Consider the following 19,906-nt stretch of genomic DNA (forward strand, 5'->3'; position numbering starts at 1 on the left):
AAACAGGGTCCAAAAAATAAGATATATACTTCCAAAAAAATGTCCAATATACAGAAAGACATATCCAATAGCATGCCTATAAAATCTTGTCGTTTAATCAGATAAGAGACATATTCTTGAGATGAGGGTAAGCATTGGTTAGAGATTCGTGTAATTAACCTTTAACCCTTTATAAATATCATCACATTATATCAAATTGCGTTTTGTCTACACTATGGCAATGAACATCATCATTTTCACAACATGTCTCTTCCTCCTCCTCCTTCCATTGGTGTCATGCACCAAAAACAATGAGGTCTTTCATTTTTCTACCACTATTACTACTTCATATAATCATTTTTTCACTTTTTTTTATGCTCTTATTTGTAATTTTTAGTCTCAAGTGAAACATCTTTTGATGAATTTTTGTCATAGGTTTATCTAGTTGAATTTGGAGAGCACAATAATGGAGATAAAACATTGCATGAAATAGTGAAAACACATCACTCTTATTTGCTTTTGGTAAAAGAAACTGAGGAAGAAGCCCGGGCTTCCCATCTTTACAGTTACAAACACACTTTCAATGGCTTTGCAGCATTACTAACACCTAATGAAGCCAATAATCTTTCAGGTAACGTAAAATTATATAATTTCATTTCTCCAACTGTTTCAAACAATGCAATTTCATGTTACAATAGACCACAAGAAATTTCTTAATCAATGGCGGAAAAATTCGATGCATAAAAGTTAGGCTGGTTAATTTCAATTTTTTTAAGTCTCTAAGTTCCGTCATTAATTCAACTGTTTTTAACATGAAACAGGAATGGAAGGAGTGGTCTCTGTGCATAAGAGCCAGACAAAGATATACTCATTGCATACCACAAGGTCGTGGAAATTTGTGGGGTTAGATGGGCCATTTGATCCTTTGGAACAAAAATCCAATGAGACAAATAGAGACTTGTTAGCAAAAGCAAAATATGGTCAAGATATTATAGTAGGAATGGTTGATAATGGTAAGTTTATGTCGACAAATTATTAAAATATGGCCATTTTATATATTCATTTTTAGAGTTCTTTTATTAAAAAAAATATTTGTTATTTTGTGTTTGTTTTTTTATCATATAGAAAATTCAGTTTTTTAGTAAAACATTTACCGAAAATGATTTTCATTAAAATTTACTCTAAATAGTTTTTTCATTTCAAGCATATTTTACTTTTTTTCCTTCAAATTCTAAATATTTTAATCCATAAAAAATAGATTAAAATTCCTAAAAGTGATTATTTCAAGCATATATATCTTGCTTTTCATCTTGTCTATATTTTTACCCTGACTATATAATTAAATATATGATTGGGTTCTCATTTTTTTTAAATGACAAAGTAATATATTTAAATATTATTTGACTCTATTTCGATCCTAATGTTCTATGTAACTATTAACAGTTAGCAGTATGTTTATCCTTCAAAAAAAAAAAAAAATTAAGCAGCGTGTTTATGTGAATTTGCATGAAGACAATCCATGAGTGTGTTTATTTTTCCATTTGTATATAGGTGTGTGGCCAGATTCAAAGAGCTTCTGTGATGAAGGGATGGGTCCTGTGCCACAGAAATGGAAAGGAGTGTGCCAAAATGGAACTGATTTTGGTTCATCTAACTGCAATAGGTAACATTTATTTATTTTTTTTAATTAGTAACATTTGAACTTCTAGTGCATTGTTCGCTATCAATTACATTTACATCTGTAACCAAAAAAAAAAAATTACATTTACATCTGAATAGATTGAGCTGTTTTACTGCAACTGCTTATAAGGAATTTGCTTTATGGTTCTACATGATTAATGTCAGTTTCTTTACACGATTTTTTTTTAAAGTTGTTCCATTTTATTTCTGAATCAAGCTTCAATTTAGGTTTTTCTTTTATTCTTTTTTACTTGTTAGACACTATGTCTAAAATGAAGACAAGGCAATTTGTCTTTTTGGAATATGAAAATTCTTTCAATGAACTTTGGAACCTTTGAATAGGTTCTTTTCTTAGTTAACCATTATTAATAGTATATATTTAGTAGTTTCTTTTTCTAGTTAATATAATATTGTAAGGAACATCATTGGCTTGAACATTACGAAAGCAAAAGTTCCTTTCACTATATGTTACATAAATTATGAGCATGTCATATTCATATACTTAGGAAAATGTGTAAAGAACAATATAAATTATCCTTACATGCCAAGAAGCTAAGCCATATTTTTATAGGGAAGATATTGTAGATATCATTAAAAATTACTAACAAGTAATTTTTTAATCAATAAAGCATAATAAATTAAGGACATGTTAAGGCATGTTAAGAAAGAACAGACCAAGTGTAAGAGACAGAAACAAGGTAAGGCATATGTATAGTGACAAAGTGAGAAGAATGAATCTTAGTCGTAGATTAAATTAGGCTTAATTGCACTTTTGGCCCCCTATCTTTCCAAAACTTGCGGTTACAGCCTCCTAACTAATTTAAATACAAAACAACCCCCTAAGTATTGAATCTTTGGCAGTTTTGGCCCCCAACGCTGACGTGGCACCCTAAATGAGGTGCCACGTGTCATTTTTTTTAATTTTTTTTGGCCTTGGGGCGCCAAAACTGTCAAAGATTCAATACTTAGGAGGCTGTTTTGTATTTAAATTAGTTAGGGGGCTGTAACCGCAAGTTTTGGAAATATAGGGGGCCAAAAGTGCAATTAAGCCATTAAATTATGAATCGTTAATGTAATAAAAAAAAATTATGAATAGTTAGAACAAAAAGTCTCGCGGTTTTTTATAAAGCAAGATCTTTTTTTTTTGAAGGAAAAAAAAAAAAAAGAAGATCTTATTTACTTGTCAGCAAAAGATGAGTAGAGTTACGTGTACCGTTCAAAACCATGTATTTGTCTTGCATCGTTTATGTTGTAGATGATTTTGATTGATGAAAGTTCTGATGGATAATTTTGTTTATGGGCAAATGTAGATGTCACCTTTTTATATAATGTATGGTTGTATGATTCAATTTACTTATCTCACTCTCTCATTCTAAAATCAGTTGTGTTAGTTGCACATTAAAATAATAGAGACAGAATTGTATGCGACATTGTAACTATATATGTTTTTATCTTATCATTTTTCTATTAAAAAATAATAAAACCATATATTATGTACGTATTTCATTAATTTCTCTGAGGATGATTTAGACACAATGATAAGGCCAAAGAAGGCATTTTCTGAACTAGCTTTCATAGTATGTGGAGTTATATTCTGAATAAGATATATATAAAGCTAAATTTGCATGATTTCAATAGCTATATTGTCCTTTAGACTTGATTGGTTTTTGGCTTCTTTTGTTGTGTTATCTCGTGAGCCCCGACCCTCTATTCCACACCACAGTGTCTTTTATCTCCTTTTGCTATTCAAAACACAAGACTATGTCTAATGTCTATTCCCTTTTTTTACTAATTTCTTTCTTTTTGAGTTCTGTCACTGCCTTTTCTCTCAGCTTTTGTGATACTTTAGAGTTTAGTCTATGTAGATATGATTGAATTGAATGAAAAGAAAAGAAAATATTGTCCAATTATTGAACTGTTATTCTGAAAACGGTCAACGCATGCCAAAACATCCAAAACATATGCACGAGAAAGAGAGAGAAGCATGTAAAAGATGACAGCATTTTTTTGGACACTAGACTGATACAAATTATGTACGTCTGACAAGTCATGCTTTGTTTCCTCGTGATGTTATTAGTTTGTGTCATGTGTGTGTGTTTTGATTATAGGAGTATCTATTTAACTAACTTCAAAATTGCAAGTTTTTTTTTACTACCGAAATAAAGTTCATTGAACCCAACATTCGCTTCAAGGCATTCGTTGTAAGTTCGCTACAAGACTAATCTTTGAGTCAGCAACGAAAGATCTGTTTCTTTTAAAGATTGAATGTTAATATCATACGATTTGGGTCTATAAACTTTTACGTCGATATAAAACCATTTGTTAGTATTGAGATAGGTCAATATTATCGTCTTATATTTTATCGGTGCCATGTCTAAAATCGAGTACTTGAAGGTTCAAGGGTTATCTTGCAACCAAGTGACCTATCGGAAAACTGGATCCTGTCTTATATTATGTGTTTTTCATTAAATGACATTAATCTTAAGTTAACTAAATAACTTATTAAACGATTTTATGTTGGAAGGAAAATTTTATACACATAATTTGTATCATAAAACTTTCTGTCAAGAACGAGTTTCGTAATATAGGTATTCATTACATTATGAACAATGGAAACATTACAAGACTATTGACAGAAAAAAGTTAAATGATCAGTGAAGATTAGATGCTAAAAAAATGAAAATAATCTCAAATTACATTTTTGTCTCTCGTTTAACTTTTTAAACTAGATATATGCTCCATTATCAATTAACTAATTGTAAAATTAAGTCAACAATAAATAGTTAATTGGTCATCAAAAAGATTTGATCTTCTCCAAGACTCCAACTACATAGATCATATAACTTGAAGTAAAATAATTGTGATGCAGAAAGATAATTGGAGCAAGGTACTATTTGCAAGGTTATGAAAAAATCTATGGCCCACTAAACGAAGAGGAGGATTACAAATCAGCTCGCGACAAAGATGGTCATGGAACACACACAGCTTCAATAGTAGCAGGGCGAGCAGTTGAAAATGCATCAGCACTCGGAGGCTTCGCTAGAGGCACAGCCTCTGGCGGAGCCCCATTAGCTCGCCTTGCAATATACAAAGCATGTTGGCCAATGAAAGGAAAACCAAAAAATGATGGAAATGTTTGCACTAACATTGATATGCTTAAAGCTATAGATGATGCAATTGAGGATGGTGTTGATGTTATAAACCTTTCCATTGGGTTTCCTGCGCCATTGAAATATGAGGATGATGTGATTGCTAAGGGTGCATTACAAGCTGTAAGGAAAAACATTGTTGTTGTTTGTAGTGCTGGAAATGCTGGCCCTTCTCCTCATAGTTTGTCAAATCCTGCTCCTTGGATAATCACTGTTGGTGCTAGTACTGTCGATCGAACCTTTCTTGCTCCAATTAAGCTGAGCAATGCCACAAGTATCGAGGTACATTTTAATTAAGTTCATTAATTTTGATGTCAAATACGGTGTCCTAATGTTTGAACTTGAATTTAACTCTAATCTTTGTTAATTAATACAATGGTCATTTGAATTAACTTCAATCATTTTTTCGTTAATTCCAGGGTAGATCAATCACTCCACTCCGCATGGGAAATAGTTTCCGTCCATTAGTTCTGGCAAGTGATGTTGAATATGCAGGCATACTAAGTGTAAATTCTAGGTACTTTCTATTTCTAGTTTTACCTCTTATAAATTTATGTTGTCAAACTAATAATAAATCTAATTAAAATGTTTATATTTAATTCCATGATGCAGTTATTGCCTAGACAATACCCTTGATCCAAGCAAGGTCAAGGGAAAGATAGTGTTGTGCATGAGAGGGCAAGGTGGAAGAGTGAAAAAAAGTTTGGAAGTTCAAAGAGCTGGTGGTGTTGCTTTAATACTTGGGAACAATAAAGCTTATGCAAATGATGTACCTTCTGATCCTTATTTCATTCCAACCACTGGAGTAACCTATGAGAATACCTTAAAACTTGTTCAATATATTCATTCTTCTCCTAATCCAATGGCACAACTTTTGCCTGGAAGAACTGTGTTAGATACTAAACCAGCACCCTCTATGGCCATCTTCTCTAGTAGAGGTCCCAATATAATTGACCCTAATATTCTAAAGGTATTTCCCGTGACACACTTCAACATAGTATCAATTGTTTCTCTTTAGCATAAGATATTATCTATTATACAAGATGTATTAGGAAATTTTATAATAGTATTTTATTTGTGTTCTCTGATGTTCACCAAACAACACTTATAGGAAAATTTGAGTTGTCTTGTGACTCAAGAATAGTCTTGTGGTGTTCTACTTGTCCTGTAATAATGTGTATAAAATGCTTCTATCTGAGTGATTTCAGTTGGACAAAGTCACAATCCCGTGTAATCGTGCAGTCAGCTATATAGTGGTCGTTGGGTAAAGATTAGATGGTCTTGATTTCAATGTAGATTGTTATATATTTTAAATAAAAAAATATCGAATTTGAAATCTAAACAATCCGATCGGTGATCGATATAGCTGACTGTGAGTCACCACCCAATTAATTTATGTCTCGTGTACATAAATAAAAAGTAATAAATTTATTCTAGTTTCAAAAATTTACAAACAACTTGTGGACATTTTCAGCCTGACATAACAGCTCCTGGAGTAGACATATTGGCAGCATGGACAGCTAAAGACGGACCGACACGAATGACATTTCAGGATAAACGAGTTGTAAAGTACAATATCTTTTCAGGAACTTCAATGTCTTGCCCTCATGTTTCTGCTGCATCAGTTCTTCTCAAAGCAATGCACCCTACTTGGAGTCCTGCTGCTATAAGGTCTGCCCTCATGACATCAGGTAATTTCTCCATCAAGATCCACCCCACTAGCTTGGATACTACCCTCTAAAATGAATATTTACACTAACATTATTGATTTAGTGGCAATAACCAACATAGTTTTCTACTAGATCTGATTGTATCATTATACGAATTTGGATTGTCTGTCACGCATTCAAAACATCAACGACGTTCGATAGGATATCCATATATTTCAAGGCAGATATTTAAAATCTAAAAAATACCAAACTTGAAATCTGGATGGAATACTCAATCACGGTCCAATAACAACCGATATGTTGACTGGGTGAATGCTTGGGATTACTGACTGCAAGTAATCCAAATCCATTGTATACACTATAATTTTAAATCGCTGCCTACAACCGCAATTGCCGCGATAATATAAAGATTTTAAAGATTTCTACGACTACAATTGTCTGCAACCGAAATTTAAAACGTTGGTATATAAGCCAATTTAGTTTGGAAACATATCTAACACTATCATAATGATTATGCAAGTCATCTATTATGATTTATTGATCTATGCAAATAGTATATCCATAATTTGCCATTATACTAAAATAAGTAAAGCAAATTAAATCCCTAGCATGATGATATAACATGACAACTTCATTAATTTTAGTAATATTTGAATTCATATTCTTTTTTATTATTCTTGCAGCTAGGACAACAGACAACACAGGAAATACAATGACTGATGAAACAGGAAACCCTACAACACCTTTTGCAATGGGTTCAGGCCACTTCAACCCTAAAAGAGCATCAGATCCAGGACTCATTTATGATGCATCCTACATGGATTACCTTCTTTACCTTTGCAATCTTAATTTAACACAACACATAAACCTTACATATAATTGTCCAAACCCACTACCTCAACCATTTGATCTCAACTATCCATCAATACAAATCCATAAACTCAATTACACCAAAACTATAAAGAGGACAGTCACCAATGTTGGTAGTAGCAAGACTGTTTACAAGTTTATTGCTAATCCACCAAAGGAATTTACCATTAAAGCCACTCCAAGTGTTCTGAAGTTTAAACATGTTGGACAGAAAAGGAATTTTGTCATCACAGTGACTGCAAATAGAGATCAGTTACCAAGTAAGTGTGATCTTGAGAAGTACTATTTTGGTTGGTATACTTGGACTGATAAACATCATATTGTAAGAAGTCCAGTGGCTGTGTCTTTTCAATAAAAAAACATTATAGTATTCTTGTACTCATTTTCTTATGTTGATTAGTTTATTTTAGTGTTTGTTCAAAAGGACAAACTATTAGAGAGAGTGAGAGACAGGATCACGATAAATAGATAAGATAAATATTATTAGAAATGATGGTAGGACCAGATTGTGTTCAAGATGTGAATGTAATGTTATTTGAGACTTTTTTTTTTTTAAGAAATGTTATTTGAGCCTTGATTGATATAATGCATTGTTTGAGCCCATCTCTCGTTGTATAATGATGAAGTATGATAGTATTTTTACCTTTTGATGCTTTGGATGATTGAGGTGTTTACAAGATTTTATTCAAGTTTATACTATATATTATGATTTTTGACATAAACACTTGCATAAGTGTATGGAAGACTTAATATATTTTATTTTTTCATAATTCTCTATTTCATATATGTTGCTTTGTTGATGATGCTTATGCACCAATATTTAAATACGACAAAGGAGTAACCTAAGCATTCAAATATATGGTACACAATGTGAATCTAATGCTTGATTCTATAGTTAAAACCTAAATTTTGATCAAAGGAGTCGGAGGAAGTTTAATTTTGATTAAATGGAGAACAAAGTTAAATTTTTATTAATGTGAAGTTTGAATCAATCTATTTTGCTTTACGATCGTTTAAGTCAATATTATAAAAGTCTAAAACTATATTAACAAACAAAAAAATGTTACAATTTACAAACAAATTGGACTTATCTTCTAAATCAAACTTATCGCCAGTCTTCTTCGAATTTGATAAAATTTCACAAAGAAATAGTACATCAGGCTTATATACTCAGAAGATGTATTTTAAAATAGAAATTCATCGCAAGCGACCTAATCCTCGACAATTTAAACAAATGACATAATTTCTTATGGCGGGGATGGTTTGCAACTCCCGCCCATACAACATTATGAGTAAACAAAGGGTTGGTCTAAGGCGCACAACTTCACCTCCATCACTATCAGCTTCGCTTACAGGTTCCACACGCATATTTAGAGTTGTAAAAATGGGCTAGCCCGCCAAGTCTAATAAAGTGTAGGGTTTGAGCTATAAAATATAATCTCATATTTTTTTCACGTCTTTTTATTTCGACCCTAATCCTGTATCAAACAAAACCAGCAATATCATAATCTGTAACACGTGAGCACGTTGATGCTCTATTTTATTTGCATAATTTTCTGCTTACGGTAGCAAATTGGTCGTTTATGGTTTTGCCATTTTTTTTTTTTTATCAAATTCATCAAACGAAATACTACTTGCAAAAAGTGTCCAAATAATACAGAAAGACCTATCCAATAGCATGCCTATAAAATAAAATCTTGTCGTTATACTCTATAGATGAGGGCAAGCATAAGCATTGGTTAGATATTCAAGTACACTATGGCAATGAACAACGTTTCAATGACATGTCTCTTCCTCCTCCTCCTTCCATTGGTCTCATGCACCAAAAATAATCAGGTCTTTCATTTTTCTACTACTACTCATAATCATTTTTTCTCCTCTGGATTTCTATCTAGGAATTCATATTTATTGGATTTTTGTCACAGGTTTATCTAGTTGAATTTGGAGAGCACAATAATGGAGATAAAACACTGCATGAAATAGAGAATACACATCACTCTTATTTGCTTTTGGTAAAAGAAACTGAGGACGAAGCTAGGGTTTCCCTTCTTTACAGTTATAAACACACTTTCAATGGTTTTGCAGCATTACTTACACCTAATGAAGCCAATAATCTCTCAGGTAAAGTTATACTACTTTGCAATTTCATGTTACAACTCACTAGCTACTTGAAAATTTGAATCAGGCGACAAAATTAGATACACAACACAATAGCTAGACCAAATTAATTTTTATATTTTGTTGATAATTATATTTTCATTAATATAGTATAGAAAATTAATTAATATGAAACAGGGATGGAAGGAGTGGTCTCTGTGCGCAAGAGCCACACAAAGTTATACTCATTGCATACCACAAGGTCATGGAATTTTGTGGGGTTAGATGAGTCATTTGATCCTTTTGAAGAAAAAACCAATGAGACAAATAGAGACTTGTTAGCCAAAGCAAAATATGGTCAAGATATTATAGTAGGAATGATTGATAGTGGTAAGTTATGTCCACATATATATTATAACAAAAACATTTTGATATTCATTAATTAATAGATTAGTTTCCAGAGATTTTTTTAAAAATTATAGGTTTAAATATGATTTTAGTCCCTATGATTATAGTATTTTTTGGTTTTAGACATAAAGTTTTTTTTTCTTCTTTAGATTGAATCTTGCAAATTGAAAAATTGTTGTTTTTGAATAAAAACAAATAATAAATCTACAAAGCCTGCTGGATTTAAATAAAAAAACTTATGGGACTAAAATAAAGTAAAAAACCATAGGAGGAGTAACATCATTTTTCTAAATAAAAAATATATGTTAATTTATGTTTGTTTATCATATTCAAATTCGAGTTTTTTATTAAATGTTTATCTGAAAATGATTATCAAGAAAAGTTTCTCGAAATAATTTTTGATTTGAAGTATATTTTAAATATTTCTTTGGATTCTCATTAATTATTTTAAAAATCCATAACAAATAGATGAGATTGTTTCTTAAGGAAAATAGATGAAATTGTTTTAAAGTGATATATTTTTTTCCTAAAAAAATATTTTTTTTCTTTCACGAAAAAACCGTAACAATAAGCTGATATCTTGTTTTTCATCTTGCTAATTAAATACATGATTGTTCTCATTTGACTCTATTATTATATTGTTCTATGTAATTAACAAGTACTACACGAGTTAGCAATGTGTTTGTGTGTTTGCATGAAGACAAGTTATGAGTGTGTTTTGTTCCATATGTACATAGGTGTGTGGCCAGATTCAAAGAGCTTCAGTGATAAAGGGATGGGTCCTGTTCCAAAGAAATGGAAAGGAATGTGCATAAATGGAACTAATTTTGATTCATCTAAATGCAATAGGTAACAAGCTGTTATTTAATTAGTACCATTTGAACTTCTACACTTTTCTCCTAGCTATCATATTATATTGTCATATTATATTTATATGATTAGATTGAGTTATTTTACTCCAACTACTAAATAAGGTTAGTTTCTTTTCACATAAAAAACAATAGTTGCTCCATTTCAGTTTCTTTTTTGAAATGAAAGTTATTTCAATGAACTTTGGAACCTTTGAATAGGTTCTTTTCTTAGTTAACCAATATAATTAGTAGTTTCTTTTTCTAAAGCAAAAGTTACTTTCACTATCTGTTGCATAAGTTATGAGCGTGTCATATTCACGGTATATATAAATATTCGTATACTTTTGAAAATATGCCAAGAAGCTTGGTCATATTTTTATAGGGAATGTAATGTTGATATCACTAAAAAATTTGTTTAAAAAAGTTCATGTATTAACGAGGTTGAGTCTAACAGACGAAGTTAGACTCTCACAACACACTTGATTTCCACGGGCCTCAAATCAATGTTCTGTATGTCTCAAATAAAATCACATATTTTTATCAATGTTAGAACCTATGAGTCATAATGACCAGGAGCGATACTTGTATTTAGTGTCCGGTATACTTCAAATAAAATTACTCAATTTTATTCTTAATTTTTGTCTCTTTATCAGCGTATTTAAAAGGCCTCAATCTAAAATTCGTTTTAGGTCTACAAATGCATTAGGCCGGCCCTAAAATAACAGACGTAAATATATACTCCATCTCATTAATCCTCATTTCTTTGTACCCAAAAAAAATCTCATTTCTCTAAGCATGAGTTAGACATAATGATAAATATATATATATATATATATATATATATATATATATATATATATATATATATATATATATATATATATATATATAGGGTTTTGCTAGAAGACACCTTTTATGAAGGTGTCTTTTAGCAAGTTATTCTACGAGCATTTGTTAAAAGACACCAACTAATTTTTATGAAGGTGTCTTTTAGCAAAGTTATAACTAAAAAGTGGAAATCACACCTTGAGGTGTGGATTGCTAAAAGACACCTTCATGAGTGACTTATAGCAAAACCTATATATATATATATATATATATATATATATATATATATATATATATATATAGAGAGAGAGAGAGAGAGAGAGAGAGAGAGAGAGAGAGAGAGAGAGAGAGAGAGAGAGAGAGAGAGAGAAACATAGAGAGAGATAGTTAATCTTCTAAAATTGTTTGATTTCAATAGCTATTGTCCTTTAGACTTGATTGGTTTTGGCTTCTTTTGTTGTTTCATCTCGTGATCCCCTACACAAAACTATGTCTACTCCTTAATTTAGTTTCTTTCTTTTTAGTCTTGTCACTGCCTTTTCGCTCAGCTTTTGTGATACTCCATACTCTTTTCTTTTTAATGGCCAGATACTCCATACTCTATTTCATTGTCTATATAGAGATGATTGAATTGAAGAAAAAGAAAACACTATTGTCCAATTATCGAAGGGCTATACCGAAAACAGTCAACGCATACCAAAAAAAATAAAAAGAGAAAACCCATGTAAAAGAGGACAACATTTTTGTAGTACAAATTATGAAGTTCTACTCATGCTTTGCTTCCTCATCATGTTATTGCCTTATTGGTTGTGTGATGTGTCTGTTTTATCATGTCATAAGCAATTTGTTGATTGAGTGCATATTTGAATGAAGGTGAAATTGTTAAAATTAAGTTGTATCACTGCAATTTAGACAGAAGCCATATAAACATTTAAAAAACCACCGGGTTTATTTTGAATTTGGTGAACTCATTGTAATACTAAAGGAGGATATTCTTGTATCAATTAATCAATTGAAAATTAAGTGCTAATAAATAGTTAATTGGTCATCAAGAAAATTTCACCTTCTCCAACTTCATACATCATATTTAATTAACTTGAAGTAACATAGTATTCTTTTTGTAGAAAGATAGTTGGAGCAAGGTACTACTTGCAAGGTTATGAAAATCATTACGGCCCACTAAACGAAGAGGAGGATTACAAATCAGCTCTCGACAAAGACGGCCATGGAACACACACATCTTCAATAGTGGCAGGGCGAGCCATTAAAAATGCTGCAGCACTCGGAGGCTTCGCCAGCGGTACAGCCTCTGGCGGAGCCCCCTTTGCTCGCCTTGCCATATACAAAGCATGTTGGCCAATAAAAGGAAAACCAAAAAATGAAGGAAACTTTTGCGCAAACATTGATATGCTTAAAGCTATAGATGATGCTATTGAAGATGGTGTTGATGTTTTAAGCATTTCCATAGGGCATTATGGTCCATTGAAATATGAGGATGATGTGATTGCTAAGGGTGCATTACAAGCTGTAAGGAAAAACATTGTGGTTGTTTGTAGTGCTGGAAATTTTGGTCCTTTTCCACATAGTTTGTCAAATCCTCCCCCTTGGATCATCACCGTTGGTGCTAGTACTGTCGATCGAACCTTTCTTGCTCCAATTAAACTTAACAACGGCACAACCATTGAGGTAAATTTCAAGTTCACTAGGAAAAAAATAAAATAGGATAGATGTTCATAAAGGTACTCCTTCCGGTCTTATATTTAAGCGACAAAAAATATAATATGCACACCTTGAAAGTGCTGGAGCTTAATGAAATCAATCACACAACTAAGAAAGGAACTAAGAGAGGAAAAGAGAAAGAGAGGGAACTTATACACACCTTAGTTGCTTACCTACCTAACTAACCTGGCTAGTTAGTTACTTGTTCACCAAGTAACGTGACTAACCTAACTAGTATTTGAATTACAGCATATAAATCACTTTTTTTTTATGAAGAGCATATAAATCACTTTTACAGCACTTCTAAACTAATCCTTAATATTAATCATCTCTCACGACCCTTGAAATTTTGACCAAAGATTATCACGACCCTTAAAATTTTGACCAGAGATTATTCATGCCTTGTAGAAAAGTAACATCGTTAATTATACAATTAGTAGTGAATTTCTAGGGATGGTCATTCATATTACAAATAATGCATATATACTTAGATAAAAGTACGATTTCAACTTGAATCAACTTCAATTTTTGCTTCTAATACCATGATTTCTTTTTTAAATTTACATTGAGGAGACGGAAATGTGATGACCTAGGTTCGAACCAGGGATTTGACATAAAATACCTTTACAGCCAAATCACTAACTACTAATCTTTCTTAATTAATTCCAGGGTAGATCAATTACTCCAGTCCACATGGAAAATAGTTTCCGTCCATTAGTTTTGGCTAGCGATGTTGAATATGCAGGCATACTAAGAACAAATTCTGGGTATTTTCTATGTCTGGTTTTACACCTCTCTTAAATTTAGATTATTGGACTAATTAAAAAATCTAATTAAAAGGTTAATATATTTACATATATTTCATGATGCAGTTATTGCCAAGACAATACCCTTGATCCAAGCAAGGTCAAGGGGAAGATAATTTTGTGCATGAGAGGACAAGGTGGAAGACTGAACAAAAGTTTTGAAGTTCAAAGAGCTGGTGGGGTTGGAATTATCCTTGGGAACAATAAAACTTATGCAAATGATGTACCTTCTGATCCTTATTTCATTCCTGCCACTGGAGTGACCTATGACAATACCTTAAAACTTGTTCAATATATTCATTCTTCTCCTAATCCAATGGCACAACTTTTGCCTGGAAGAACTGTGTTAGATACCAAACCAGCACCCTCTATGGCCATGTTCTCTAGCAGAGGTCCCAACATAATTGACCCTAATATTCTAAAGGTGATTCCTTTATCACAATATTAATTGTTTCACTTTTATATTAAGATATTATATTATAAAAGATATATGAGTAAATTTTACATCATTTTGTTTATACTCTATGATGTTCATCAAACAATACACAGGACAACTTTAGTTGTCTTGTGACTCAAGAATTCATCTTGTGTTCTGCTTGTCCTGTAATAATGTACATAAAATGCCTCCTTCAATCTGTCGCGATCGATGACTAGTACTTTTTAGAGAAGATAGATAGGTTAAATTCTTAATGCTTCTGTCTAAGTGATTTAGATTGCATGCAGTCACAATCCTATGCAGTCTCAGATTGGTTCTCATTTCAATTTAAATTTTGATATTTTTTTAAATCTAAAATACCGAACTTGAAATTTGGATCTACTAATCATGATGATGTGGCTGACTTGAAATTTTTCAAATTGTCACTTTTTGACATCAGTCTATATTAATTTATGTCTTTTTGACTTCTAGTTTCAAATTTCTCAAATAATTTATGCACTTTACAGCCTGACATAACAGCTCCTGGAGTAGACATATTGGCAGCCTGGACAGCTAAAGATGGACCTACACGTATGAATTTTCGTGATAAACGAGTTGTTAAGTACAATATCATTTCAGGAACTTCAATGTCTTGCCCTCATGTTTCTGCTGCATCAGTTCTTCTCAAAGCCGTGCACCCTACTTGGAGTCCTGCTGCTATAAGGTCTGCTCTCATGACATCAGGTAATTTCTACATCAGGATCCACCTGGATATGGATTGATTGTTGTCAGCAATTCCGCACATTCTGAAAATTGGGAGTCATTGGATCGAGATCAGAGAGTCTAGACTTCAATGCAGCTTGAAATCTAAATCGTCTAACGACCAAGGATGTTCAGACTGTGTGAATGTGTGAGATTGTTGCCTGTGGACTGCAGTCAATCCAAATCCATTGTCTACATTAGTTTTAAATAGCGATCTACAACTGCAATTCCCGCAACAATATAAAGATTTTAGAGATTTCTACAAATCCATTTGTACCCAACCAAAATTTAAAACTTCAGTATAGAAGGCAATTTTACTTGAAAACATGTTTTACAGAATTGTACCAATCAAATCAACAACATTCTACAAAGTACAAAGAATTAGTCATCTATAATGATTTATTGATCTATGTAATAATTGGTAATAAACAGTACTAATACTTTTCTATTAATCTCAAGTAAGTAAACAAATTAAATCCTTACCGTGATGATATAAATATACTACATAACAACTTCATTAATTATATCAGTCACACTAAAAACTACCCTTCATTGATATATCTAAATTATTTATTTATTCTTGCAGCTAAGACAACAGACAACACAGGAAATCCAATTACAGATGAAACAGGAAATCCTGCAACACCTTTTTCAATGGGTTCAGGCCACTTCAGCCCTAAAAGAGCATCTAATCCAGGACTCATTTATGATGCATCATCCTATATGGATTACCTTCTTTACCTTTGCAATCTTAATTTAACACAACACATAAACCTTACATATAATTGTCCAAACCCACTGCCTCAACCATTTGATCTCAACTATCCATCTATACAAATCCATAAACTCAATTACACCAAAACTATAAAGAGGACAGTCACCAATGTTGGTAGGACCAAGAGTGTTTACAAGTTTATTGCTAAGTCATCAAAGGAATTTACTATTAAAGCCACTCCAAGTGTTCTGAAATTTACACATGTTGGACAGAAAAGGAATTTTGTAATCACAGTGACAGCAAATAAAGATCAGTTACCAAGTAAGTATGATCCTGAGAAGTACTTTTTTGGTTGGTATACTTGGACTGATAAACATCATATTGTAAGAAGTCCAGTGGCTGTGTCTTATCAATAAAAAAAAAAAAAAAAAAAAACATTATAGTATTCTTGTACTCATTTTCTTATGTTAATTAATTTACTAAAAGTGTTTGTTTGTCCAAAAGGACAAATTATTGGAGATTATTTGAGAGAGTGAGAGACAGGATCAGAATAAATAGATAGGATTAATATTAGGGTTAAATATGTTTTTGGTCCCTATAAATATACCAACTTTTCGTTTTAGTCCCTCTAAAATTTTCCTTCAACTTTTAGTCCCTATAAAATTTTCCATTTTCACTTTTGGTCTCTCTTTTAAAGTAAACTCATATGTAGAATACATATTTTTGAATAAAATTTTGCAGAAAAATTCATAATATTATAAGAATCTCTCCCAAAAAAAATTAGAATTTTTTAACAAAACATGAATTTAATATGAATTTTTATATGTTTGACGGTTAAAAATTCATAATTAATTTATGTTTTGTTAAAAAATTCTAATTTTTTGGGGGAATTTTTTTTTACAATATTCTACACATTTCTGCACAATTTCATTAAAAAATACAAAAATTAACTTAAAAATAGGGACCAAAAGTAGTGATTGAAAATTTTATAGGGACTAAAAGTTGAAGGAAAATTTTAGAGGGACTAAAACGAAAAGTTGGTATATTTATAGGGACCAAAAATATATTTAACCCTAAATATTATTAGATGGTAGGACCAGATTATGTGTTCAATATGTGAAAGTAATGATATTATTTGATAATTGATTGCATGCATTATTTGAGCTATCTTTCCTTGTCTAAGGATGAAGGAATGATAATATTTTTAGTTTTTGACAGATTTGGATAATGGAGGCGTTATTTTATTCAAGTTTATATTATGATTTAGGGTTAAGTCTGTTTTTGATCCCTATAAATATATCAAATTTTCGTTTTAGTTCCTCTAAGATTTTCCTTCAACTTTTAGTCCCTATAAAAATTTTAATCACTACTTTTGGTTTCTCGTCTGCTATACTTAATTTTAGATTATACATTCCAAAAGCATAAAATACATTCAAAAACCAACCCTACATTTTCAACCACAGCTCTATCACATGTTCACCATTTCCAAAAGTGTGTGCATTGCTGATTCAATTTATCCATATACATGCATAAATATTAGTTGGGATTATATGAGACTATGACAATTGACAACCATGCATATCAAATACTATCAATAATTGACAACCATTTGTGCAAACAGAAAACTGCAAAATTTTCTCAATTATCTTTTCCTTCCTCAATTCCCATAACGCCAAAAACTAATAATGTCTTTTTTTAAAAGGAAAAAACTAATAATGTTATTTTTTGCTTAAACTGAAAGAACATAATTTAACGCTACATTTAGTTATTTGTTAGGCTTTAATTTGGCATCACTTTGCGGATTCTAGTAAGTTTTCCTACAATTTTAGGAAGACGTTTGCCTGAAAAAGTAAACAACCAAAGGTTCGTTCCTTGTAAAAGAAGAAGGAGAATAATAATAATTATAAGGGATAACCATTCAGGTCGTTTTGAACTCTGAATTATTTCTTGTGTTAATGATATCATTATCACGTATAAATGCAATGAAGCATGACATGTTGATTAAGCTTTGTAATAGGAGCATTAGCCTAAATTACTATTGTAGTCGTAAATGAAGCACCCACTTAAGGTTGTTTTTACAGTCACGAAGCCTCCCATTGGGATATATGTTACTTTCTTTTACATAAAAATAAGTTCTACTCAAAAGATAAAATAAAGATATTACAATCAATACAACCACACATTGAGACATTCTCCATCTACATTTCCAGCTCAGTATTGATGATTAAAAAATCTAAGAACGGAGCTTAAGATGTACATAAGCATTTCAAAAGCCAGTAAAAAATTACCATCCAATTCCCCGGTGCTCGTGTCCAATACCTTCTTCATGTCTTGCTAGGTAAAATGTTGGAGAATTTAGGTTAGAAAACTATGTTGTTTGATTTCTTACTATCTTGAATGATCAATTTAGTGGAGTTCGTTCCCAGGCCCTGATCATGGAACCATTGTCCTCTCCTAATCATGTCTTATGTATGATTTTACAACTATAACATAAAAATCAAAATGAAAATAATTATGATCCTCGATTTGTTATCAATATTGTTGATTGTAGGGTCTCTGATTTTTTTTTCTTAAGAAGTCAAACTAGATAATCGAATTTAAAACTAGAGGAGCACTCCAGGTCAACAGACCAACCCAAATGGGTTAGGGTCTCTGTTAGTCGAGGTAGAGGTTTTCCTCCCAAATCTGGTGGCCTTGCTCAACCTAGGTTGTGCATATAATTTGTGGCTAATATGATCATATGGTTGAAACTTGTTATGCGCGATGCTACTCTTGATCAGAATAATCTTCGCAACTGTGATAATTTTGTTCATGTTAACAAGTCCATAGAGACTCAAGGATAGGATCTTCGTAAGTGCCAAATTTACATGTTTTTCAATATGCACTTTTTAACTTGCTTTGAATAGTTTTACATAGTAAAAATCCCCCCACTTTTTTAAAATATTTACATTGGTGAATGATTGTGGGGCCATATATACACAACAAGTATATTTGATAGTGTTAAAAATAAAAGTACAATAATTTCAAAATATGAAAACAATTTGGAGAAATATAATTTGTAGGACCTCTAAAAAATCTTAGATATTTCAGTCTTAAAAAAAATTGATATGAAATGACAAAGCATTTGTTGTCTTAATTTTTACTTAATAATGATTGTGTCATTCTTTTATCATGCATTGATATATTTTTACATAAACATTTTTTTTTTGTTTATGTAAAAATATATCAATGCATGATAAAAGAATGACCCAATCATAAACATTTATAGTTTATGATTGTACCGCTATTAATAAAAAAAAATTATCCTTCCCTGCTCGATAAATATTTTACATGAATAACATCATTAAAAAATCCTCTAAAAAAACGTGGTTCAAATTAAATGTAGGTTTTTAAGAAAAATAATTATTTACTTAATAATATGCTTTTGTAAATAAAAATTCTTATCTTAATTTAATCTATACAAGAATCTATTTGATCCAACTGAGATTAAAAATAAAACTAAATCATGAAGCACTCTCACCTAAATCAAAGAAAATAGTCAAAATGCAAGAGACTTGCACGGCAAAGGCGTTGGGACGTACATATCTCTGAAGCAGAACTAAATCATTAGAGAGACCTCATCCCTCCGGGGGCACGTGTGCACTTAGGCTCTGTTTGGTAAAATTAGCTGATAGCTGATAAGTTAGCTGATAGCTTTTAGCTGATTAGCTAGCTGATAGCTTTTAGCTGATAAGCTAGTTGAAGTGTTTGGTAAAATTAGCTGATAGCTTTTGCTTTGAATAATAAGGGTAAATATGAAAGAAAAAATGAGAAGCTAAAAGCTATAAGCTCAAAAGCTACTTGAAGTAGCTTCTGAAAAATAGCTTATAAGCTCCTGAAATAAGCTATAAGCTCGTTGTACCCAACAGAGCTAAAGGGTGTGTTTGGTAAAATTAAGCTATAAGCTAGCTGATAGCT

General features: G+C 31.5%; 2 protein-coding genes across 3 annotated transcripts; both read left to right on the top strand.

Annotated features, from left to right (window-relative positions):
- Positions 1 to 205: 205 nt before the first annotated feature.
- LOC146944222 (subtilisin-like protease SBT5.6) lies at positions 206 to 7,951 on the top strand. The gene is made up of 9 exons (XM_085742631.1): positions 206 to 295; positions 415 to 610; positions 801 to 992; positions 1,531 to 1,642; positions 4,529 to 5,090; positions 5,228 to 5,325; positions 5,421 to 5,778; positions 6,283 to 6,499; positions 7,162 to 7,951. Exons 1-9 carry the CDS (start codon positions 215 to 217, stop codon positions 7,701 to 7,703), a joined length of 2,358 nt encoding a protein of 785 aa, XP_085598757.1. The 5' UTR covers positions 206 to 214; the 3' UTR covers positions 7,704 to 7,951.
- A 1,111-nt stretch (positions 7,952 to 9,062) lies between these two features.
- On the top strand, positions 9,063 to 16,462 carry LOC146944223 (subtilisin-like protease SBT5.6). Of its 2 annotated transcripts, XM_085742629.1 has the most exons (9): positions 9,063 to 9,184; positions 9,274 to 9,469; positions 9,644 to 9,835; positions 10,591 to 10,702; positions 12,657 to 13,218; positions 13,921 to 14,018; positions 14,124 to 14,481; positions 15,000 to 15,216; positions 15,821 to 16,462. In XM_085742629.1, exons 1-9 carry the CDS (start codon positions 9,107 to 9,109, stop codon positions 16,363 to 16,365), a joined length of 2,358 nt encoding a protein of 785 aa, XP_085598755.1. In that variant the 5' UTR covers positions 9,063 to 9,106; the 3' UTR covers positions 16,366 to 16,462. The 2 variants fall into 2 exon arrangements, with proteins under 2 accessions (XP_085598755.1, XP_085598756.1); XM_085742630.1 differs by lacking the exon at positions 9,644 to 9,835.
- The last annotated feature ends 3,444 nt before the right edge of the window (positions 16,463 to 19,906 follow it).

Source organism: Medicago sativa, chromosome 2, assembly GCF_051527215.1.
Source record: "Medicago sativa cultivar Bolivia chromosome 2, Bolivia_mono, whole genome shotgun sequence".
Taxonomy (NCBI): domain Eukaryota; kingdom Viridiplantae; phylum Streptophyta; class Magnoliopsida; order Fabales; family Fabaceae; genus Medicago; species Medicago sativa.